Here is a 26,949-nt window from a genome sequence, read left to right as displayed (position 1 = left end):
TGGGCCAGGAAGAGCAGGAGTGCTTCCCCCAGGCCCCTCAACCACACCTGCCGCAATCTATCCTTTCCCTGCGATTTCCTCCACCCCCCGCCCCCCCCGGCGATCTCTCTGCCGCACTCCGAGCCCACCAACACCTGAGCTTCTCCATTACCAGGGAACATCCACAGCAGTCCCTGCCTGCTGCCTTGTATGACAGGCTGTCCCACCCGGAATCTGGCCAACCTCTCAATCTGGCCGGCTGCTGAGCAGGAAACGGAGTAAAAAAATTCTAATGAGGTCCTGCCATTAAATTCGGCAAGCCCTCCGCGTTCCCGGGTTTCCAGGCCACTGACACGCGTACCCACTCCCTTCCCATAAATATCAGGGCCTATGTTTCCTGTTTGATGAAGTGCACCAGCATCCCCACTGATGGCGATTGACGAGTATGGCTGTATGGAAGGCAACTCAGGCCACTGAATGGCTGATGTGGGACATGATAAAAAAAATGTTCCAGCACGGTGGCATAGTGGTTAGCACTGTTGCCTCACAGCGCCAGAGCCCCGGGTTCGAATCCGGCCTCGGGTGACTGTCTGTGTGGAGTTTGCACATTCTCCCCGTGTTTGCGTGGGTTTCCTCCGGGATCTCCGGTTTCCTCCCACAGTCCAAAGATGTGCGGGTTACAGGGATAGGGTGAGATATGTGTTGGTGTAGGGGTTACGGGGATCGGGTGGGATATGTGTCGGTGCAGGCTCGAAGGGCCGAAAGGGCCTCTATCTGCACTGTGGGGTTTCTGTGATTACTACCATAAATTGTGTTCTTGAGTGTGAGGCTGAGGCAAATTGTGGGAAAGAGTACAAGGAGCTTTACTCTGCTTTACTCTGCTTCTGGCTATTCTACACCTGACCTGGGAGTATTTGATGCTGACAGTGGGTGATTGAAAGGTTACAAGTTCCACTCCTCTACACAAACATCTCTCACCTCGAGCACAAAAATTAAGTACTCAGGTAAAGAGGTTTGGAGACGACGTTCCAATGGGTAAATCTACGTAGCTGAAAGCTCTGCAGAGAGATGAATACTTTTCATTTTGTGATCAGTCACCAAAAGGTTAAAACAGGCAGTGCTCTTGGCAGTTCTGCCTACAGAAACTAGAAACCATGCCAAGATAAATCTCCGATTTGAAAAGTACATCAGCAATATTTTTATCAATAGGCTTGTTACGCCAAGTTGCCTTTACTGACTTGTTGATTTAATTAAACTTTTCAAAAGTAAATACAGGTGAGCAGAGGAGACTCGCACACCTACATAGGATTTAGTTTAACTGGGGTCACAGCTTTATGCAAACATGAAGTAAGCTTTGCCAATGCTTGCATACACCACAAACTGGTTGAGAGAGCTCGGTTTCACATAGCTCAAAGCTATCTGTCCAAGGTATCCACTGTATACACCAGCAAAGAATACTGACAGACTTGTCCATCATTTCTTTTGCGACAGGCTTACTCTCAAATTTTTTTTTTTTTTTTTTTTTTTTAAATTGATTTGTAACTACCATGCTCAAGTGCTATGAAGAAACAGAGATGATAATGTAAACTTGTGACAATGTTACCAAATTCAAACAGCATCAACTGGCTCCAAAACTAATTAAAATAACCACAAATTACAAAATATGACATCATAATTCACCACCCTGGTGAGCTGATCTGGCATACCAGTAGAGAATAAGAAGTGTGTTTTTCAGATATTGCAGACACACTCAAGCTAATACTTCTGGCACACAAGTAAGTAAGTGGACTGTACCCAATGATTCAACCACCTCGCTAAGTTGATCACTTTTGATTAGTCCCTTAGGTGGTAGCTTAATGAGCTTCTACTATAGGAAGGCCCATCGCAATGACTTAAAAAATATATAACATGCACTCATACATTCATATGGAATTCAATCCGGAGAATGTCAGGTAATGCATTTGGGGAGGGCTAACATGGCAAGGGAATACACAATAAATGGTAGGCTACCGAGATGTGTAGAGGAACCTTGGAGGGCATGTCCACAGATCCTTGAAGGTAGCAGGACAAGTAGATAAAAGTGGTTAAGAAGGCATACGGGATACTTTCCTTTATTAGCCGAGGCATAGAATATAAGAGCAGGGAGGTTATGCTTGAAATGTATAAAACACTAGTTAGGCCACAGCTACAGTACTGGTCACATTATAGGAAAGATGCGATTCCACTAGAGAGGGTACAAAGGAGATTTACGAGGATGTTGCCAGGACTGGAGAATTTTAGCGATGAGGAAAGATTGGATATGCTGGGGTTGTATTCTTTAGAACAGAGGAGGTGGAGGGGAAGACTTGATTGAAGTGTATAAAATTATGAGGGGCCTAGATAGAGTGGATAGGAAGGACCTATTCCCCTAGCAGAGAGGTCAATAACCAGAGGGCATAGATTTAAAGTAATTGGTAGAAGGATTAAAGGAGTTGAGGAGAACCTTTTTCAGCCAGAGGGTGGTGGGGGTCTGGAACTCACTGCCTGAAAGGGTGGTAGAGGCAGAAACGCACATTTTAAAAATGACTTGGATATGCACTGGAGGTGCCATAACCTACAAGGCTATGGACCAAGAGCTGGATAGTGGGATTAGGCTGGATAGCTTTTTCAGCCGGTACAGGCAAGATGGGTCGAATGGCCTCCTTCTGTGCTGTAAATTTCTATGATTGACACAGGACCACAAAAGCATCAAATGAGGCCGTGTACAAATACAAGGATCAGTATAAAATATTTATTAAAAAATCTTATCAAGAAAATTGTGCTCCTGAGAAAAGACTTTGTATATGCTATGATTGATAGAAATTGAAATAGACTTTTAAAAAATAAAAACATTAAAGTTGCCCATTTAAACCATGAATAATTGAAAACTTCAGTCAAGTTTAAACATGATAACTATCGCAATTTCACTTGAGGTTATAAATTAACTTGGAAACAGGACTTCAAAAACATGCTGAGCACAGATGAACGGTTGGAAATAACTCACAAATAGAGAAAGACAAGACGGGCTGAAGCAGGTCCTATCTCAGGGATTGCAGTCAACTCATTATGATCAAGCCGTCTGTAAGAGAGAATAAATACAAAACCTGTGATACATCGCCTCCTTTATACCTTTCGCTATACAAGTATTACCTGAATATAGACCATGTACTATACAACCCTACTTCATTGCTGTACCACAACATTTCTGCTCCAAATTTCCAGTATTTCCTCCTCTTTTACTTTCAAATGAGGGTTCAAAACACATTACTCAGAATTTCATTCAGTACCCCTTTAGCAGTAATAATTTCAGAAATGAGAAACTTGTAAAGATAAAAAAAAACTTACTGGAGTTACATAGCTCCAAAGCATAAAGGAGGAGGCAATTTAACAGAATTGATATGTTAGTAGATAAGCCAAGGCACTGAAACCCTCTAGGTTTAAAAATCAACTTTAAAAAAGGTAGTTTTCCCAATAACAGCCAGTTTTTTTTTTTTTTTTTTTTAAACTTGCACCTTACAATCCAACTGGAACACAAAATTCCAAAATATCTTGCGGCATTTCATTTCTCAGCAAAAGTAGTTTTTCAAAACAAGGTATGCAAATAACAAGTGTTCCTCAAACAGTAATGGGCAAGCCACTTCAAAACTATAAATATATTGATAATCGAAATGATAGGTTGGTGTTGAATTCATTCTTTTTTCTTTGATTCAATCTGAAAACATGCTTCAGGTATATTTGATATGAAACAGAAAAACATATCAACCACAACAAGCATTTTCAGTCGAAATCTTAACTTTCCAGGCAGGTGGAAGAAAGCAGGAGTAAAGGGCTGAATGTCAAGGTCACATAGAAGGGCTGTAGAAGTGAGAGGAGAAAAAGGAGAAAGCAAGAGGTCAGCAGTCTAAGTACAGTTGATTTCATCAAGCGTGGAGGCTGGTTTGAATGGCAAAGGAAAAATTGAATCTTGAGGTGGTAAGATCTGGATTAGGATTCTGCTGCCAAAGAAGATGAGGTAAGGTGGAGAATGTTTTGGAGGTGTACCTAAACAGATTGGAAAAAGGAGGAAACTCACTGCAGGATTTAAAAGGATGCCAAGATTTCACACTTATCAAATATACAAAAAACTTGGTGTGTGATGAGTGGCCCTACTCCCCAAGCACAGCAGGTCTAAGCAATACCCACAAGGAAGAGTGCCAAGTAATCCATATGTGACAAAAAACACTAATACACTGGGATAAAATCAGTGTGACAATTTTTTAGCAATTTGTCAGATGATTTGTAATTATTCATCAAAATCAACAAAATTATAATTCTGCCAGTCTAATCCTACAGTAAGCATACCACCCCATAACACTGGCTGAATATTGAGATTATTGGGAAGAAGCCAATAATCCCAAACATTCCTTCTTTCTATTATTCTCTTTCCTCCTTCCCACAAAATAAACTAAATCATGGATAGAGAGACTATTATCAAGGCATGGAGAATGGAGGTCCATGAAGGTTGATTTTTTTTTTTTTTTTTTTTTAAACTTTGGCTGATTTTCAAACCAGGCTCCCAATCCCAGACATGTTTCTATTTCCCTTGTTCAACTTATCAATTCTTTCTTCTGTTAACTAGAAATCAATCTCTAAACAGGATTTTATTTTTTTATTTTTTATTAAACAGATCATGAAACATAGAAAAAAAAAAGGAGTAGGCCATTCAGCCCTTCGAGCCTGCTCCACCATTCAATATCATGGCTGATCCTCTATCTCAATACCATATTCCCGCTCTCTTCCCATACCCTTTGATGCCTTTTGTGTCTAGAAATCTATCTATTTCCTTAAATATATTCAGTGACTTGGCCTCCACAGCCTTCTGTGGTAGAGAATTCCACAGGTTCACCACCCTCTGAGTGAAGAAATTTCACCTCATCTCAGTCCTAAATGTCCTACCCCGTATCCTGAGACTGTGACCCCTCGTTCTAGAAACCCCCAGCCAGGGGAAACATTCTCTCTGCATCCAGTCTGTCTAGCCCAGGTCAGAATTGTATACGTTTCAATGAGATCCCCTCTCATTCTTCTAAACTCTAGTGAATACAGGCCTAGTTGACCCAATCTCTCCTGATACGATAGTCCTGCCATCCCAAGAATCAGTCTGGTGAACCTTCACTGCACTCCCTCTATGGCAAGTATATCCTTTCTTGGGTAAGGAGACCTAAACTGCACATAGTACTCCAGGTGTGGTCTCACCAAGGCTCTGTACAACTGTAGTAAGACACCCTTGTTCCTGTACTGAAATCCTCTTGCAATGAATGCCAACATACCATTTGCCTTCCCAACTGCTTGCTGCACCTGCATGTTTGCTTTCAGTGACTGGTGTACAAGTACACCCAGGTCCCTTTGTACATCAAAATTTACCAATCTATCACCGTTTAAATAATACTCTACCTTTGTTTTTCGTACCGAAGTGGATAACTTCACATTTATCCACATTATACTGCATCTGCCATGTATTTGCCCACTCACTCAACTTGTCTAAATCGCCTCGAAGCCTCTTTGCATCCTCCTCACAACTCACAATCCCACCTAGTTTTGTGTCGTCTGCAAACTTGGAAATATTACATTTGGTTCCCTCATCCAAATCATTGATATATATTGTGAATAGCTGGGGCCCAAGCACTGATCCCTGCAGTACCCCACTAGTCACCGCCTACCACCCCGAAAAAGACCCATTTATTCCTACTCCGTTTCCTGTCTGTTAACCAATTTTCAATTCATGCCAGTATATTACTTTAATTTTGCACACTAACCTCTTATGTGGGACTTTATCAAAGACCTTCTGAAAATCCACTGGTTCTCCCTCGTCTATTCTACCAGTTACATCCTCAAAAAACTCCGGTAGGTTTGTCAAACACTATTTCCCTTTCATAAATCCATGTTGACTTTGTCTAATCCCCTTATTTTTTTTCTAAGTGTCCTGTTATCACATCCTTTATAATAGACTCTAGCATTTTCCCTATTACTGATGTTTAGGTCTGTAGTTCCCGGTGTGTTCTCTCCCTCCTTTTTTAAATAGTGGGGTTACATTTGCCACTCTCCAATCTGCAGGAACTGTTCCATAATCTATAGAATTTTGGAAGATGACAACCAATGCATCCACTATTTCCATGGCTACCTCTTTTAGTACTCTGGGATGCAGATTATCAGGCCCTGGGGATTTATCAGCTTTCAGTCTCATTAATTTCTCCAGCACTATTTTTTTACTAATACTAAATTCCTTTAATTCCTCCTTCCCACTAGACCTTTGGTTCCCTAACATTTCTGGGAAGTTATTTGTGTCCTCTTCCGTGAAGACAGAACCAAAGTATTTGTTTAATTGCTCTTCCATTTCCTTGTTCCCCATTATACATTCTCCCATTTCTGACTGTAAGGGACCTACATTTGTCTTCACTAATCTTTTTCCTTTTACATACTTGTAGAAGCTTTTACAATCCACTTATGTTCCTTGCAAGTTTACTCTCATACTCTAATTTTTCCCCTCTTAATCAATCTCTTGGTCCTTTTTTGCTGAACTCTAAACTGCTCCCAATCCTCAGGCCTGCTACTTTTTCTGGCAACTTTGTATAACTCCTCTTGGGTTTAATACTATCCTTAATTTCTTTGTTAGCCATGGTTGGGCCGCTTTTCCTTTTTTTTGGCGCCAGAAAGGAATGTATAACAGTTGCAATTCATGCATTCGTTCCTTAAATGTTAGCCATTGCCTATCCACCGTCATGCCTTTTAATGAAGCTCCCCAATCTATCATAGCCAACTCACTCCGTGATGAAATTATTTTATTAGACCTTATATAGAACTTTGTCATTTAAAATCAAGTTACCATATTTAAAACAGCAGCAGACAGAATGAAAGGTAAGCAAAGCTATGGAAGATAGTACTGAAGATAAACTTGCGAGGTATGGCCCCATGGAAATTTCCAGAAGATCTAATAGTTACCTTCACAATAGACAAATCTAAGAGTTCAGCTTTAAAAAATATAATTAAGGTATTAAGTTCAATACTTACACTTCACGAAGGTTGGGTAATTCTGTGAAAACAGAGGGATCGATTGATGCCAGTCTGTTGTAGCTCAGGTTTCTGTAAGAGAAGCACGTGGAAATCAGATTTTGTTCAGTAGAACTCTGCTAATATTGTCAATTTTATTTCAATTACATTGTAAACTAATCTCAGGTTTTACAAGCTGACTGGAAATTCTACTGTGCTGGTTGTCTAGAAAGAATGTCAGTCAGCTGTGACAAGTCTAGCAATTTTCTTTAAAGCAAATCATTCTTGGTGTAGATTTTGATTACTGTTGCTTTCACCAGAAACTTACAAGTACAAGTGATCAGTGCATAAAAGTTACATCTACATTTTCAGTATTACAGACAACCGTAAGCTCAAAACAACTTGCATTTATATAGCACCCTTAAATGTAGAAAAAGCTCTCATCTTGAAAATCTCTATAAAGTCAACTCTTAAACTTTCTCTGCTCAAAGGAGAACATTCCTAACTTTTCCATCCTCTTAACAGAAGTTCTTCATCTCTGGCAGCATTCCGGTAAACCTCCTCTGTCCACTAAGGCCTTTACCTCTTTCCTGAAGTGTGGTGCCTAGAATTGTCCAGAATACTCTAGCTGAGGCCTAACCAGTAATTTATAAAGTTCTAGCATAATCGCTTTACTTTTATATTCTATGCCTCTATTTATAAACCCAAGTAACCCGCATGCTTTTTTAACCACCTTATCAACTTGCCCTGCCATCTTTAACGATGTGTCTATATGGACACCAAGGTCTCTCCGCTCATCTACACTTTCAAAATCGTGCCATTTATAGTATGCTGTCTTTCCATATTAGGCCTCCCACAGTGCATCACTTCACACTTTTCTGCCATGCTTCTGCCATTTCACCATCCTGTATGTCATCCTGAACTCTAGCCTCATCACTATCTACTACATTGTTTCATATCATCTGAAAACTTTATAATGCTCTCCCTACATCAGAGTCTAGGTCATTTATAAAAATTAAGAGTAATGGACCCAAAACTGACCCTTGGGGAACACCACTGCAAACCACCTCAGTCTAAAAAACATCCATCCTCCACCATCACCCTCTGCTTCGTGTCACTGAGCCAATTCCTTATTCATACTGCCACTTTCCCTGTAATTCCATAGGCTTCCAACTTCTTAACAAGCCTCCTGTGTGGCACTTTGTCAAATGCCTTCTGAAAGACCATATATACAACTTCTACTGCACTACCTTGATCAACCTTCTCGGTTACCTCAGAATTCAGTCAAGTTAATCAGACACAATTTGCCTTTAACAAATCCATGCTGGCTCTCCTTAATTAACCTATACCTTTCCAAATGAAGAGTTTATTTCGCCCCTGATAATGGTTTCCAATAACTTCCCCACCAATGTTAGGCTGACTGGCCTGTTTCTTGGTCTATCCATTTCCCCTGTTTCACACAACAAGCACACCATTTCAATCTGTACAATGTCCAAAACTGAATAGATGCCCAATGTGAATGGGTTTAAAGCCATCATTTCAAAGCTTCAATTTCACATTTGTCTCCAGCTGATTAACACATGAATTGTGAAGGATTAGCTTCAACCACAATTCAGGGCAACACTTCCTACCTATAAACTGTGCAAACTGGTCTGGGATTTAAAACAGGATATCTTAAACATGTGTTGCAAAATCTACAGGAAACAAAAAACGCAATGCATGAACTAAGCAAGTCTCATTACCCTGAAAAAAACTAAGGTGAATACACAGGTATAAACCCTGGAAATCTGCATTTTGAGCACTACTCCTAATCTGAAATGAATGCAATTGTTATTGAGGCCTGGACTATAAAATTCAGAATCAGTTACTAGATTTCAATCTTGTATTGCCTGCTTCACTCCACTATCAGATTAAAGGATTAACTGTTCCCTCTACCAGCAGAGTTTCTTTCAAGGACAGCAGTGTCTCACAGTGCAGGTACAGGTGCAGTGATAAAGTTCTTACTCTATCTGAACAAGGAGAAAGAAAAGATAAGGCAGGAGGAGCTTTCCAACCACATCAAAGGGACTGAATGAAAAGATTAACTTCTGCTCGATAGCCTTGACATTAAGCCAACTACAATAGCAAACCACCAATACTGCTGCCATAGATATGCGATGCAAAAAACAGTTACACTAATCCCTCTGATTTTCAGCGATAGGGGTCCAAATAATTCAGACGAGCTATTGAAGGTACATTGTGGAAGGCTACCAATTAGCAATATACTGTACAGCATTCTCTAGGCTCACTTTTATGGGGAGGGGGTGTAGTTGAAAGAAAGGAGTTAGAGTCAAAAGAACTCTCATTCTTTCAAACCAAAAGATTTGGCTTCTTCCTGAACACTACAAATGAACAGTATGAATAATATGCATAAAAACTGCAGCTTGGTGCAAGCAGTAACCCTGACAAGAGCTGGGAAGGTTTTTATTAAATGTCAGTCATGTCATTTATGCAATGCTTATTTTTAAATCCTCAAAGAATGCAAAATCCAAGCAGCACAATTATTTCTGTAAATGCCTCATTTTTCTTTTAAATGGAAATAATACGCACAATATAAAAACACATTCATAATAAAAATGAGTCCCATCAACAAACACACATTATGCATGCTGAATCCGCAATAATAAATAAGATACTTTATAATGCAACTCTGCCTTCGAGGTTATTTCATTTATGACTAATGGAGCCTCAGTTTTAATATGAAGTGTAATAAAGTTGTATTTCAATTCCAAAACTTTATCTACTTTAGAAATGCACACATCAAGAGCTTTCATCACATGCAATCTACATTTTTATTGGCAATATATGGAAAATGGTGAATCAAAGAACAGCAATAACCTGCCTGCAATAAAACACCTCTACAGAATAAAAGGTAAACACACAGAAGCCTGACCAAAGAACTCTCCCAGTGTCTGAGAACTTGGCAATGAAAGTGAAAGAACGAGAGAGAGAGAGAGAGAGAGACACACACACCTGGATTACTATGTTCAGTTTTGGGCACCCATCTCAGGAAAGATATATTGGCCTTGGGAGTGGTACAGTGCAGATTCACCAGAATGATGGGTTAAATTAGGAGGGCAGGTGGCATAAACTTGGCATGTATTCCCTTGAGCTTAGAAGGTTGAGGAGGGATTTAATAGAGCTGTTTAAAATGACAGAGCGTTTTTTGCCTCTCGAGAGATTTGGGTTTTTGGGTTTTGATTGCATGAATAAGAAGAAACGGTTTCCACTGGCAGGAGGGTCAGTAATCAGAGGGCACAGATTTAAGGACATTGGCGAAAGAATTACAGGAGAGATGAGATTATTTTTTTTTAATGTAGTGATGATCTGAAACACACTACCTGAAAGGGTGGTGGAAGTAGATTAAATAGTAACTTTCAAAAAGGGAATTGGATAAATACACTTGAAAAAGGAAAAAAATACGTAGGGCTACAGGGAAAGAGCACGGGAGTGGGACTAATTGCGTAGCACTTTCAAAGAGCCAGCGCAGGCACGATGGGCCGAATGGCCTCCTTCTATGCTTTTTGATTCTATCATTAGATGGCTGCTGGAGAGGAGGGAGTGTCCAGTAATGATGCGCCAGGCATCATGTGTGGGACAGGCTTGATGGACCAGCTAGTCTTTTCCTGCCTGCCATATTCCTATATCCATATTTGGTAGGTGCAGAGAAACCATTTCCTCTGGTGGGGGAATCCAGAACAAGGGGACACAATCTTAAAATTAGAGCTAGGCCATCTAGGAGTTAAAATTAGAAAGCACTCTTTCCACACAAAAGCAGTGAAAATCTGGAACTCTACGCCAAAAGGTTGTGGATTTTGGGTCAAAAAAGACTGAAGAGAGATTTTTGTTTCGTTAAGGAAATCAAGCGATATGGAGAAAAAGCAGGTAAACGGAATTGTACAGGTCAGCCATGATCGAACAGAATAGTAATAGACTCGAGGAGCTAACTGGCCTAATTTTATATTCCAGTGTCATACTAAAGTGGCCATTCTACAGATGTTAATTGAGTTAGTGAGCATTTGTATGCTATTCTACTGTGGAGGGCATCACAACAGAGTGTAATCCTGGCCTCACTAGTTGTCTGCAAAACATAACTTGCAGACAGGGGCAAGCATTAGCCATAAGGACCAGGGACTATTGCTGGTTTTCCACTTCTTGTCTGGAGAGGCTAAGATTAAATCATTTCATCCTCACTACCACCGCCAACCTAGAGGCTTCTTGATCTGTATGGCTCAGTACTATACAAGATGGTTCATTTTTGAGTTACATAGAGCACAGAAACAGGCCACTTCGCCCAACTGATATATGCCGCCTTTACGCGCCACACGAGCCTCTTCCGACCCTTTTATTCATTTCTTCCATTTAAAAATCAAAAAAAATATAATTAAGCACTGCTTCTAAAAAAAGTTTAACGTGATTTTCAGAAAATGTACCATACATGGGGCTGGATTTTGATACTGGAGGCGTGTAGGAGGCGGGACTACAACTTTCAGGGTTGTAGTCTCGCCTTAATCGAGTTGTGGCCAATCCACGCGATTTTCACTTGATTGACCTTGTGGCGGGCTCAGCAGGCCAATTAAGGGCCACCCAGCAACAGGTGACGTCACAGATTGACATTTCATCTGTCAAAAGTTCTGTGAAGCTGTCAAACACTGACAATCTGTACACCAAGTTAATTCCTTCCTCTCAGGCTGATTTAGAGATCTCTCCAGAACAGAAAGCTGAATGCTGCAACTTTTGACAGCCCGCGGCCATTCTGCTTTCTGTGCCGGTGAGATGAGGAACTCCCGAGATCTGAAGGAAAGAAGGCTGTAAAGGCAAGTAAAACGTCTTTAAACACTTTACACACACCAAACATACTTACCTCTGCACTCATGCACCCATCACTCACCTGAACACCGGACATCTCGAACCCTCCAAGCCCTTCAGCCTGACGGTCCGCCTCGCTAACTTGGCGTGGTTTGGAGCCGTTGGGAATCCCACACTTCAGCAATAAAAATAGGGATTAGGCTAAAAACTACCTGTTAACAGGCAGTTAATTGGCACTAATCCCCTTCCTGCCTCGGGGAGGCGGGTCCCAGCACAGGCTGCGTATCCGCCTCCTTTGAAACTGGCATGGAGGCGGGTTGGGTTCGTGCCCCCCGATCGAGATTTTAACCCCCCCACACACACCTCCAATCCCGCCTCCATGGCCCAATGAAAATCCTGCCCATGGAGTCTAAACAAAGTGGCTGTGTCCACCAGACACAGCAAGAGTCTGGTACTCTGCAATGTGTGGCTTACTTCCTCACCACCATCTATATGCACAAGTGAGCAGTATAACAGAACATCCACCACTCGACTGGGTGCAGCCGCAACAACACTCAAGAAGCTCAACACCATCCTGGACAGACCGGATCACTCGATTAGTACCCAGCACCATGTTTAATATTCACTCGCCACCACTGGCATACTGTTACTGTAATATGCATGATCTACAGGATGTGCATCAATTGAAGGTTTCTTCCAATAACACTTGCTTCCCCTGCGACCTCTACCATCTCCAAGTTACACAGCATTCAGACTTGGATGTATAAATCGCTGTTCCTTCGTGATCCAAGCATTTCCTACCCAACACCACCTGGGAGCACCATCACCACCAGGACTACAGCAGTTGAAGGAGAAGGAAAAAAGGTCCACCAACACCTTCGCAGGACGAGGGATGGGCAATAAATGTGGCCTTGCCAGAGTTGCCCACATCCTGAAAACAAAACTTTAAACCAGTCCCAAATAATGCGAGTGAAATATAAGTAGTGCAGAGTAACATGAAAACATTTAAGAAAAAATTCTTAATCCTTCTCTGACAATACTAAACAGGTCAGAATAAAAGACCACACACAAATAGCATTAATCACAAGTCCAACTCATACTATATTCAAAGGACAATGTAATAGTGTACTCCTATTAGTATGAAGTAAATTTTTGCTCAAAAATAATGAATTAACCAGCAATTTGCATTAAGCAATTTAAATAAAACAGCAAAGAAGGCATCTTTGCAGTTTCAATTCGAATTAACAGATAATTCAAATTAAGCAACTTCAAATTAGGAAGAGTAGACTATAGTGCATTGCAATACATTGCAGCCATTATTTATGAACTTTGGCACACATTCCACCTCTCACCAATATGTAAACTGGAGCAATTGGAAAGTTTTAAACTAACCCACAAGAAGCCATAATGTTCCTACAGCTAGACAAACTTACTTTTATCTACCATGAAAACCAACAAAATGACCTTTCAAAAATGGTGTGAGAAGGCAAGATGAAGTTGAAAAATGTTTTGCACAAGGCCAATCCCAGTTTCATGGAAAAAAAATTTTTATGGCTATAAATTCATTTGTACAGAAAGTCTAATCTAAACACAGATGTTTATTTTGACTCTCTTTCGATGAACTTATTATACATCATTCCTCAATCACGGGTAACTACACCTTGCCCAAGTGTGCGCTTGGACCAAGAATAAAGAAATTACTGAACAAGGTATAAGACATTCCATTTCTTAGTACAATGTGCAGAATGCACCTGCAGGCCTACTGCACAGAATTGTCTATTCAAATACAATTCCCTTTAAATAATTTCTCATCTTCACACTATACTCCTGAACACAGAATATATAACTGGCCTACAAGTATGATAACAGTTACATCAGACAAACCAATTATCCAATAAAACCCCCACCACCCCACCCTCCAGTAAGCAACTCAAAATAGATCCATTTTCCACTCCGTGGTGGGAAGATACACTAACACACTTCGCTCACACGCCAGACAGCAACACATTGTTAAAGACGTAAAACAATCTGTAACAAACAGAAAGGCAGTCATTGAACTGGAGCCAAAAAGTTACAAGCACATTCTAGGGTTAAGTTTCATAGAATTTACAGCACAGAAACAGGCCATTCGGCCCAATAGGTCTCGGCTAGTGTTTATGCTCCACACGAGCCTCCTCCCACCTTACTTCACCTCACCCTATCAATATACGGTATCATGGAATCATAGAATCATACAGCACAGAAGGAGGCCATACAGCCCATCATGCCCGTCTGTGTCAGCTCTTTGAAAGAGCGATCCAATTAGTTCCACTCCTCCTGCTTTTCTCCATAGTCCTGCAAATTTCTCCCCTTTAAGTATTTATCCAAATCCCTTTTGCAAGTTAATACTGAATCTGCTTCCACCACCCTTTTAGGCAGTGCATTCCAGATTACCATAACTCGCTGAGCAAAAAAAAAAAGTTTCCTCATGTCACCTCTGGTTCTTTTGCCAATGACCTTAAATCTGTGCCCTCTGGTTATCAACTCTTCTGCCACTGGAAACAGTTTCTCCCATCTACTCTTTCAAAACCCTTCATGATCTTGAACTCTATCATACCCCCCTGTAACTCCCCCATACATCCAGTAACCCAGACTGTTTAGTTGCTCACTCACCTACAGGAGCTGCTGTTCCCCCATCAAACCTTGTATGCTTATCTAACTTTCCCATTCAATCAATCTATGCTATTCGCTTCAACCACTCCATGTGGTAGCGAGTTCCACATTTGCACCACTCTAAATAAAGACATTTCTTCTGAATTCCATACTGGATTGATTAGTGACTATTTTATATTTATGGTCCCTAGTTTTTTGGACTCCTTCACAAGTGGAATCATCTTTACTTTTACCCTATCGAACACCTTCATAATTTTAAAGGCCTCCATCAGACCAACTCTATTTTCTGTTCAGTCTTTGCTGATAGTTGTACCCCCTCAGTTCTGGTTTACATCCTTGTAAATCTTTTGTACTGCCCCCAGTGCTTCTGTATCCTTTACATAAAATGGAGACCACAATTGTGCACAGTACTCAAAGTGTGGTCTAATCAAGGTTCCATATAAGTTTAACATATCTTCACTACTTTTGAATTCTATTCCTCTAGAAATGAACCACGGTGCTTTGTTTGCATTTTTTATGGCTTGTCATGGCTTTGTTAACCTGATCATCCATCACCCCTGTGCTCGCTAACCTACATTGGCTCCCAGCTAAGCAGCGCCGCGATTTCAAAATTCTCATCCCTGTTTTCAAATCCCTCCATGGCCTCGCCCCTTCCTATCTCTGTAATCTCCTTCAGCCCCACAACCTCCAAGATATCTGCGCTCCTCTAATTCTGCCCTCTTGAGGATCCCGGATTGTAATTGCTCAACCTTTGGTGGCCATGCCTTCTGTTGCCTAAGCTCTGGAATTCCCTGCCTAAACCTGTCCACCTTTAAGACGCTCCTTAAAAACTACCTCTTTGACCGAGCTTTTGGTCACCTGCCCTAATTTATATCCTTATGTGGATCGGTGTAAAATTTTGTGTCTTAAAATACTCCTGTGCAGTGCCTTAGGACGTTTTACTATGTTAAAAGGCACTATATAAATACAAGCTGTTGTTGTTGCTTTCCCTCAAATTAAACTCCAAATGGACTCATGGCTGTATTTACAACTGGACTTTGCGGCCCTAAAAAAGTACAACTTTACCTCAGCAGTAGAATATATGGTACAATACTCTTGTCCTTATAAGACAATGCATCAGACAGAAGATTTTATAATAATTGCTGGAAGCATATGTAATGTTCTCAACTTTGTTTTTTACAAGAATGCTTTAGCATAATTTTGAAATAAACATGTAATTGCAAAATCATTCCCAAAGCAGATAGAGAAATGGTCACACTGAATGTACCAGCTTTAAGGTTATAACTCAAATAAAAACAGAAAATGAGAAATATATAAATTAAATCACAATTTATAAAGAGAAAGGACAAGTGAATGTTTCTGGTGTATACTCATCACCAGAATCAAAAACTAAAAGATAAGCAAGCAATTTAGTAATGTTGAGGGGGGAATCAGAGAAAAAGGAAAGAAACAACAGATAATCAAATCAGAGGGGAATTAATGGATTCAAAGAATTGCAAACTTATGATATTAAAGTGATACAATGTAAAGATGTTAAAAAAAACAAGAGCATAGACAAGTGGTTAAGGTGGTAAGAGAAGGGAGAAGCCACAACAAATTAAAAAGGTGAGAACATGGGGAGAGGGGGAAAATTTCTTCCTTACTGCTGGTTTTAGCAAGTCCTGGCAGTTTTACATTCAGTTTGCAGCCAGCTGTGCAAGATTCACCTTCAAGAACCAGCAGACCTAGCACGAGTCTTGTGCAATGTACCGTTAACACCACCTGCTGCATTACATTAAAGAGGGGAAAACCAGGCAATTCACTAAATTAAAGAAGGATTTGAAGAGTGGGGGTGGGTAGAGAATGACAATTGGTACGAACTGTAAAAGTTTTTAAAAAAATCATATATAAACCATTCTTCCCATTCAATTTCACACCTACAAAGCACTGCCAATTTAATTTATAACTACTGCAGTACATAAACTATAAATTTAAATGTATACCATAGTATTTTGCCAACTAATTTGAGTAATCAAATAATTTAAAAGTAAATTTTTAGGAACCATCCAAAAAAGTAATTTCCAGTGTGTGGTCTCTTGTGCAGTTTGCCCAGTTTACAGTTCATCTTTGCCAATCGATAAGCTTAAAATGCATTTTAGTATCACCATACTTCTGAACAGGATCTGAAATGATAAAATCAAAAAAGTAGCTATTGAAAATTGGTCACATCCTGGCAAGTCAATCACTGAAAATTGAAATGACTGAAGGAGGATAAATGCAGTGCCAATTTTTTTTTTTTTTTTTTTTAAAAAGGTAACCCTGGGAACTACGGCTTGATATCTCTAGTAGATAAAACATTAGAGGCATCCGGAACGAGGGAATAATGAAACAAAAAAAATAATGGAATAAATGTGTCAGCAATGATTTATGGGAGGAAGGTCATGCCCTAGTATTCTACTGGAATCCTTTTGAAAAAGTTCACAGACCGGCAGACAAGAGGAACTCACTCAACGTTAAATATTTTTATTGTCGCAAACCTTTGAAATAATGCTACACAGGAGACTGTTCCAAAAGTGCGAAGGAAGGTGGAAAGGAAGGATTTGAAGTGGATCAGAACTTGACTAAATCGAGTAAATAAAAGGGTAGGCCTACATGGAGCTACATCAGCATGAGAAGAAATGACCTACACAAGTACCTCAGGGATCCATGATCTAGCTGTTGTTTCCAAAGTACATAATTAACAGAAACAAAGTGGAGGGTTGTAAATATTAGGATGAAATACAGAGGGATTCAGTAGATTAAGAAATTGAGCTGCAAAATGGCAGATGTCATTTAAATATGGATAATTGCAAAATGATGAGTCTGGAGAAAGGGAATAAGCAGTACAGGAATAAATTAAACTGCACTGGCATACAAGATACAACACTTGACAGATGTATGTGGGTACTCATTGATAACTTGCTGAAATCATCAAAGTATGTAGCAGCGGTAAAGAAAGCAAACAAGATATTTACGCTGTACAGCAAGAAGGATAGAGCATGTTCCAGGAAGTGATAACAAACTTAAATAAAAGCACAGGTCCAACCCCACCTTTAGTAGGGTGCACAATACTACAACGGGCAGAACCTGACATTGGAGAAGGTACAGTAAGAGCAAGTCATTTGATACCTTTGATTAAGCACCTAATTATGAGAGGTTTTAGAAATTCGGAATGTTTTGTACAATTTAAAAATCAGCATACCTCTAGTTCAGATCATCCTAGTCCAAAGTAAATACAACCTCTTAGTATATGTGTAGCTTTATCAATCACAGCAATGGAAGGATAACTGCTTGGCCAAATTAGAAAAAAATATCTGCAATGCAGTTTTCCGCCTTCTCCAGCCCTAGTCAATTTTTTAAAATCAAAAACTTAGCACAGAGTACCCAAAGTTACTTTTATATAAATGTAGTCTATCTGCAGTATGCTAAACAGGACATGCAACAACTCAATGGCTGAAAGAGGATTCTGTGTTCTGAACACTAGATTAAAATATTTTACTTTTTATTTTGCATAAAACTTCTATGGATTAAAGTTGCAATGGTGAGAATGTCTGCAGGGAAGGGGGTGAAAAGAGGGAGAATAAAGAAATGCTGGACATTTTCAAAAAGTCAGGTATACCTTATCTTGAATGGGTCCTAATCCTACCCAACAGTACGATACTCCCATTCTACTAGACTTCTGATACCATATTTAATATCATGCTAAGACCTCCCTCCTGTGCCATGCTATACTTTTTCTTTTGTCAGTAGTTCCCAAAGGACTGATCCCATATTGTGTATGGAACGGTTTTATAAACTTACCGTCTCATATAGCCTCATTCAAGGCATCAGCTTGGCTCAATTGGTAACAGTCCTGCCTCAATCAGGCATGACATTCTAATCGTTTTCTATTAGAATAACCCTGTTCAGTGACTGTATACATTGAATTCTCATACCTTTCAGTAATAATTTTAATGAATGCAAAAGTATGGAAGATCCACAACCTCCAGAATATCAGAACAGGCTGTATTGTAAAAAAGGTACGAACTGAAGATTGGCTTCTCAACTGACTTATCAATTTTTGTTGCAGGTACCCATTTCATTCTAATTCATACCTACTCTATCAGCAGCAAGTGCTTGCAGGTACAAAAGGTCTTCAATTGAGGCAATGATATGTTCTTCCAAAATGTTATTTTAAGTGTCCAAAATATTATAAATCATCAGGAAGTGCAGGTATGCTAAACGTGAGAAGAATTCAGATTCAATTTTCAAATTCCCAAACAGCTTTTCAGTCTTGTGTTCAGTCAGTGATACTGGGAACAAACAGCATAAACACCAGAAGCATTTTTTTCTGCAACATAATAGGCACCTCTTTCTTGTTTGAACTGATTGCTGTACTGCCCTGGGTCTGTTTTCACCACTCAGAATTTAGGGTCAGCACTTGTAAAAGAACAGGTACAAGGTTGGGTGGTAAAGGCCAAGCCCCACCTGTGCGAGTGTCAACAACTCCGATCCTGTGACTTCACCATGCAAGACAATCTCCCAGAATGGGGCCTTAGTTTCCTTCAGTTTTTGATTAGTGTTAGCATAATTCCAAAATAAAGATTTTAAATGAGTGGTGAACTCCCTCAATATTAGTTTCTTCTGCATTCAGAGACAATATTCCTTCATTAATTCATAACCAAGGACCTTATAGATCCCCAAACTTCACTTCAAGAAAAGAGAACCTCATAGGTTTGTTTATCTTTTTTAGCCTGCACAAAGGTGAAAAAGAGTTTTAAAAAAGGTGATCACATTTAGAAAGGACGTTGGTAAAATGCCAAAGAGTTTCTTACAAAAATGTCAATTAAGCATTTTCACACCATGAAAAGCATAAGAGTTAGATTGAGAATAAGTTGAAGAAAAATAAAAAGCTGAAAGTAATAAAAATTGTTGTCCACAAATAACTTAGGGCGTTAAAAATATTTGCAGGTGGAGTTTTAAGCCATTAAGAATGGTCCAATAAGTTCAATACACTTTCATATATTTTAGAATAAATTACATTTAAATTTTCTTTAAACCAGGTTATTGCACAAAAAGGTGCTAAACTAATAAACAGAATGCTAAAAATTCTTTCAGAGAAGATCTTTCCCAGCTTGAGCTTCCATATGAACTTACCCTTTGAGATGTGAATGATTAGTGTCTGCATGAATCAATATGTTAAGCTCCTTCACACAAAAACATGTCATATTTGCACCACCTGTATTGACCCATCGTAGGCTTACAAAAAAAGGTAACTGACAGACATTTTTATTCCCCAGCTAGAGGATAAAAGCTTGTCCTGAAAGAACCTTGGACGTCAATATTTATCTAGGACTGTGCAATGTGTTCTAACAGAAGCCCCCAAATTGCAATCTTTAGTTCGGATTTTCGTGAACTAGTTATTTCCTTTTCAAATTACTAAAATTTTCCATCAATTTAGCTCGATAATGTTGTTCACCACCAACTAGCAAGCAGTAAATATTCTTTAAAAAAGGCATCAACTGGAATATTTTACAGCAATGTTATAATAGATTAGCATAACCTGAAATTTAACATTAGACAATACTGAATATTAAAAACTTATAACTTAAGTGCAACACTGAGTCTGTTCAGAACTGCTGCATTCAATGGCACTAACACTAGTTGGTAAAACCATCTCGTCAATTTCACCTATTACGGGAAGAAAATACACGATTGTACCAGCCTAGTGTTTTAAAAATAATTTGCACATGAAAAAGAACTTCTCTCGTACACAAGGTTGAAAATGGGGGTTGGAGAGGGTAAGTAAAGTGCTCTTGAGCAAACACATTTTGAAGATTTAAAAAAAAAATTTAAAATCAGTGGGTCAACTCAGTCTCACTTAAAAAGATAAAAATAATCATGTCAGTATGCAATTATTTGCTGCACTGGTATTTCTATTGATTTTTTTTTTTTTTTTTAAATTGTGAAGTTACAAAAAGAATCATTTTACAGTTCTTAAACATTTTAGTTTTGTGAAACTGTAGTAGCTCAGGCATTTCTAAAGTATTGACTGAAAGCATGTATCACCTTTCACAACCACCTGACGTCCCAAAGTGCTTTACAGCCAATAAAGTACTTTTTGAAGTGTAGTCACTGTAATGTAGGACGTGCAGCAGCCAATTCGCGCACAGCAAGCTCCCACAAACAGCAATGTGATAATGACCAGATAATCTGTTTCTGTCATGTTGATTGAGGGATAAATGTTGGCCAGGACACCGGGGTGAACTCCCCTGCTCTTCTTCAAAATAGTGCCATGGGATCTTTTACATCCACAGAGCGCGCAGACGGGACCTCGGTTTAACGTCTCATCCGAAAGACGGCACCTCCGACAGTGCAGTACTCCCTCAGTACTGCACTGCCAGAGTGTCAGCCTAGATTTTTGTGCTCAAGTCTCTGGAGTGGGACTTGAACCCACAACCTGACTCAGAGGCGAGTGTGCTACCCACTGAGTCACAAATTACACTTAAATGCCACGTTACTTTTTTTTAAATTTGCATTTCAGGGCAAAATGATAAATAGTTCTAAAACGTTGCTTTTAAAATACTGCATTATCAAATCACGAAGCCTATACCAGACTCTGCCACAAGGGAGGGAGTGAAATGACTTGCAGAAACTGGATGCAAGTGATTCTTGGCTTTCAGAGTCGGGCTCCTTGAAATTGTGAAACTCACGGAAAACAGCACGCAATTGCTATGACTTCCATTATATCTGAGTCTAAAGACTCAGGGTAGCGCCAATTTAAAGAAAAGCATTATGACAATTACTTTGATAAAGGCAAGTATGGCAGTTGAAATTTAAAAGCCACTCTGAAAAACATGGCAAGCCCACAGGCCTGATATGCTTAAGAAGTTAAAAATTGTTTAAACAAACTCTATAACTAAGAAAATATTTTATGTTGGGCCTGCAACAACCACATTTTGGTTTTACCTAAATCATGTTTTATGGCACTCAAGTTGCAAAAAGCCCATATATGGGGATGAGCAAGAGGCAGCTACAGGCTAGTTAATAAATCAATCACTGTGAATTACATTTTGTTAGTGGGTTATTATTAGATTAAGCCATAATAAAAATGCAGAATTATCCAACTGTAATAAACTGCAAACCAAAGTAATTGTAATATTTGTGCATCAAGTCATTTATGTCTTTTAGGTATGTTAGTTTATGCTGATATAAGTGGCAAGTAATCTTTGCACCACACAAGTGCCAGGCAATGATTATCTCCAACAAGCGAGAGTCTAACCATCTCCCCTTGACATTCAACGGCATTACCATCGCCAAATCCCCCACGATCAACATCCTGGGGGGTCACCATTGACCAGAAACTTAACTGGACCAGCCACTTAAATACTGTGGCAACAAGAACAGGCCAGAGGCTGGGCATTCTGCAGAGAGTGTCTCACCTCCTGACTCCCCAAAGCCTTTCCACCATCTACAAGGCACAAGTCAGGAGTGTGATGGAATACTCTCCACTTGCCTGGATGAGTGCAGCTCCAGCAACACTCAAGAAGCTCGACACCATCCAAGACAAAGCAGCCCGCTTGATTGGCAACCCATCTACCACCTTTAAAACCATCCACTACCTTTAACATTCACTCCCTCCACCACCGGTGCACCATGGCTGCAGTGTGTACCATCTACAAGATGCACTGCAGCAACTCGCCAAGGCTTCTTCACCAGCACCTCCCAAACCCACGACCTCTACCACCTAAAAAGGACAAGGGCAGCAGGCGCATGGGAACACCATCACCTGCAAGTTCCCCTCCAAGTTACATACCATCCTGACTTGAAAATATATCGCCATTCCTTCATCGTCACTAGGTCAAAATCCTGGAACTCCCTCCCTAACAGCACTGTGGAAGTACCTTCACCACAAAGACTGCAGCGGTTCAAGACGGCGGCTCACCACCACCTTCTCAAGAGCAATTAGGGATGGGCAATAAATTCTGGCCTTGCCAGAGACGCCCACATCCCAGGAACACATTTTTAAAAAGCCTGCCAATTTGACGGCAGCACAAAGGGAGTTGCAGTAAGCTGCCTGGAACAAAAACAAATACTGCGGGCTTTCATCCCAGGACCTAAAGCACGAGAACGGGCACACGCACATGCAATACAACAATTGGTCTCAGTTTATAAAATGGAAGAAAAAAGTGCTACTGCATGCATAGAAATAATTTTGTCCTTTTGCATACTCTTTCTTCCCCACTCCACCTCACGCCCCCAAAATAATAGAAAAAAATACAGCCTACTTTGGGACTTCAAATTTACGACAGAGAAAGAGTTCGGGCCACCTCTGAACAGGCAATACTTCAATACAGGTTACAACCCTCAATTATGTATAAATAGGGGCATGGAGTACAAGATTAAAGAAGTAATGATAACTGTAGTAGAACCAATTGTACAAATTTAAGTGCGCCGTGTACAGTTTTGGGTGTTCCATTGTAGAAAGGATATTAAAGCCATCGAGAGCATAGAGTGCGTAGATACACCAGGGATGAGAAACTGCTAGTTATGAGGAGACACACTGAGACCGTATCCACTGAAGCAGAGAAATCTTAGAGCATATTTGATAAGAGCATTTTTAAATTCTGAAGGGTTTTGATAGTGAATAGGGAAAGACTATGTCCTATGGTTGGGCAGTCAGTGACGAAAGAGTCATCAATTTAGAATGTCACAGTGAGGAGAGAGGTTAGAAGAAATTTCTTTACGCAAAGGGTTGTTACGGCATGAAATGCTTTGCCACAGAAAACAGTTGAGGCAGCAGTATTGCATCTCGTGAAAGTTAGATAAATATTTGAAGCACAGAAGATACAGGGCTATGGGGGAGGGGGGAAAGAGGTAAAAAGAGGGCAAGGAAATGGAATTAGTTTTGGATTGCTCTAGAAAAAGTCAGTACAGGGTACAGACAAAATAGGCTCCTTCTGTGCTGTAAACCTCTGTGGTTTTATTTTTGCTTTAAGTCCCATATGCCACATACCTTTAAAGGAAGTCAACTGGGAGATACATCAACTTATTTCCACTGATCCAAGTGTAACCAGGTGAGCAGAATTATCATGAACAAGTCAACTGTCTCTCTTATGGATGGGAGGGGAAGAGAAAGAGGATGTCACTAGCAAAAAAATCAAAAACTCACATTGGGCGATTACAATTTGAACAGAAATCCTACCAGTACATATCTTTTACAAATACCACAAAAATCATCTATTATCTATCTAGTTTGAGATATTTGTAAAAGATATATAGTTGGATCTCAAAAAGATCAAATTCCATGCAATTCCACAAAGCCAAACTGAACAATTCGAACAAGCTACAATGTAATCCAAGTACTTGCTCGTCATTTTAAAATAAGTGGTTTTGAGGCAAACCAGCACATGATCTCAAATCCAAAGATGGATATGCTGATAAATTATTGGAATATCACTTTATAGGTCACAGAAACCAAGAAATGAATTTTTCCATGCACTGTAAAATGGAGAATTTTCTAGGTGGTCTTAATCAGCATAATTACAGTGAACACAATGCCAAGGTGCATACAAGTCCATCTGAAATTCCTGACTTTGACAAGCTTTCAACACAAGAATTGACTATAGTATCGGAAGTGAATGCTAGTTTATCATGGTTGAATTCAATAATCCTGTGTTTACTTTCCCATTTGGACTGAACTAAATGTGGAAAAGGCATACATTGACACCAACAAAAAAGTTGAGTTTTGTTCCAGTTAGAACCATTATTGCATCATGTTCTCTTGTTCCCCATCCCCTTTATTTTGACACATTTGCAAAACACCTCACAAAGTTAGTGACCCAGAACCACAGCCTCTTCTGCACCAATGCAAGCTGCTTCCAACTCTCATGTCAAGCTCAGTCCCTGCCCCCAATTTTCACAAAACCACAATAGAGCAGGCCCTTTACACTTTCCTACTGTAAACCGGTCCAAAGCAATTACTCTGTTACAATAAAGATGAGGTCAGAACACAAACATTATCCAATTTATAAATAAAAAGCCCAGTCTGCAGCAGGGGGCTGGTCTCTCGGCAGAATGACAAATCAAAAGGCTGCTGGAATCATTCCGATACCTTTTTATATCCAGAAAAGTGCCCCACTCACTGCCTTATACAAGGCAGGACATGCTATTAAACCAATTATATTTTGCTCCTTCACTAGAACAACTGTGTACAGTACTGTATTTAAGTTTCAACTTTAAAATGCTTTCTGAACCACATCGCACCCTATATTACTTTTTGTGTGTCTGAACCAGGTACAGTAGTCCCATTGCCATAAAAGTGAGTTATCACCTATTTTTGATCCATAAGTTTTTATATTTATTTCAATATTACAGTAACCATTGTATTTGATAATTGCAAACATACACACGTGCACAATGAAATCTTGTGAATGGTGCACACAAGTCCTGCTATCACAATTATTAAAGTAATGTTGTCAGCATTTCATATTCAAACTGCTCTGGTAAGTGACAATTCTGTATGTAAATAGCTGCTGCCACAATGAAGTTACAGTCCATCACCATTCAAGGCACAGTTCGTGCACCTCCTCATCTGCCGTCATTTTGTCTTGGTCTTCAGATACACTCCCCCACCACCCCCCCCCCCCCCCTACCCCCCGGGATCCCTTTGCTCATTTGCAGGCCTCATACCCATCATTTGTACCAGCACCGTTTGGTTTCTCTGGTGTATAATGGCTGGCCTTGAGCCCATCATCAGGCCTTCCACCCTCCCCACCACATGACCACCCAAGACGATTGACCCACCTGACCCCCCTCCCCATTTACCTAGCCTAGTCTTTCTCTAGGAGCTTTCTTCCCAATAGCCTTTCTTTGTGTTGGAAAAGCCATACCTCTACATCTTGAAAGTACAGGAATGTTTACAAAAAATTAAACTGATAGTAATGGGTTAAGTGCCTTTGAAAACTAAAAAGGCTGAAAGAGCCTTCGATTTTTTAATTTATTTTTTAAACTGGTCTTTACAGTTGACAAATACATGATCACTCAGCATTTTGAAATGTAAACCACTGGTCAAAAAAGTGTTTTAATTTAAATTGTCCAATTTATTCTGTTACTTTCTAATCTCCACGTTATTTGATACTGTTTTAGGATGTACCATCACAGCAGAGATCATTGAGATGCAACTTTTCAACATCATACAGGTATTAACTCCTTATAGCAACGATTTAAGAAATCAATGAGTGGTATTTAAAAAGTATCAAGATAATACTTCTGATCTTTTAAAGGATATTGTATATAGTATTTTAGTACAGTTTTAAAATTATAAGAGTGGATTCCTTTTCTACAAGAATGTGGTAATCTCACTTAAGAACTAATTGTCACATCTTAATAACTAAATATGATCAAACCAATTCCGTTACCATAGTTTGTTGTGCCCCCACCCCCCCCAACCCATTAATTTGTCTCAACACAGACTTCCACGTTAGTGATAACTCACACATGAAATACATCATTATGCATTGCAGAAAAAGGCTCAACACCTCTAGGCTATTCAATATTGTCTTGGCCATAAGAAACTTATCGTAATCCTTTGTTGTGACTATACTCCATCACCGTACTTGTGCTACAATCAGAGTCAGATAGCTCACTGCCGACCACCTGCTCAGTGGAGTTCTGAGGCAACCATTTTGAAAGGAATATAAAGTAACTTCCCAATATGCTTCAACTGATGCAGGGGTTAGATACATCAGCAGCTGGCTCATATGGTTTCACCCAATCGGTGCCCTTTTTCATGTATCTTGCTACGGCGAGGCGTTACCTAAACCTTGATTCAAAAAGGTCTTTCATCCCTTCTTGTTCAGTGAAATGCACAAAAAGCTGCTCCACAAAATGAAATCATGGCTTTTAATGACTTCCTAATAACAAAGCTGCCACCCATGTTTGCACACAGCAGCACAAACTTGTTCACTATCTTGCCAGTCATACATGTCTCTCCAGAGAAATGGAATGTCTTGCTGTGCAGCACATGTCAAGAAATTGGTTTCATCTGCAATAAAATTGTGCTTCAACTAACTCAAGTACCTTCTCCTACCAGCCATCTGCAATACTTGGATGCACTGCATCACTGCAGACATCTCACATTGATATTGTGATACTTCTGTCACCATAAGAACATAAGAAATAGGAGCAGAAGTAGGCCAATCGGCCCCTCGAGCCTGCTCCACCATTCAATAAGATCATGGCTGATCTGATCCTAACCTCAAATCCTCTATCACTCTCCATCCCACCCAAACCCATGTGATCTCCCGGGAGAGGCGAAAAACCAGACAAAAAATCCAATGGCCAATTTGGGAGAAAAAAATCTGAGAAATTCCTCTCCGACCCATCTAGGCGATCGAAACTCTTCCAGGAGATCACTCTGTCCCTATATTT

The 26,949-nt window shown here is 39.9% G+C and overlaps 1 protein-coding gene across 2 annotated transcripts in view; it reads right to left on the bottom strand.

Annotated features, from left to right (window-relative positions):
• lrig1 (leucine-rich repeats and immunoglobulin-like domains 1) overlaps window positions 1–26,949 on the bottom strand; it is a 154,034-nt gene that overhangs the window by 85,886 nt on the left and 41,199 nt on the right. For both annotated transcript variants that reach the window (XM_086001480.1, XM_086001479.1), the window contains exons 2-3: window positions 7,042–7,113; window positions 3,002–3,076 (exon numbers count right to left, since the gene is read on the bottom strand). In XM_086001480.1, coding sequence (XP_085857606.1) covers window positions 3,002–3,076; window positions 7,042–7,113 — 147 coding nt within the window. The remainder of the gene's footprint in view (window positions 1–3,001; window positions 3,077–7,041; window positions 7,114–26,949) is intronic.

This window comes from Somniosus microcephalus, chromosome 11 (genome assembly GCF_052327205.1).
Source record: "Somniosus microcephalus isolate GS21.2 chromosome 11, FLI_Smic_1.0, whole genome shotgun sequence".
NCBI classification, from domain to species: Eukaryota; Metazoa; Chordata; class Chondrichthyes; order Squaliformes; family Somniosidae; genus Somniosus; species Somniosus microcephalus.
This window is presented reverse-complemented; position numbering and strand designations above follow the sequence as displayed.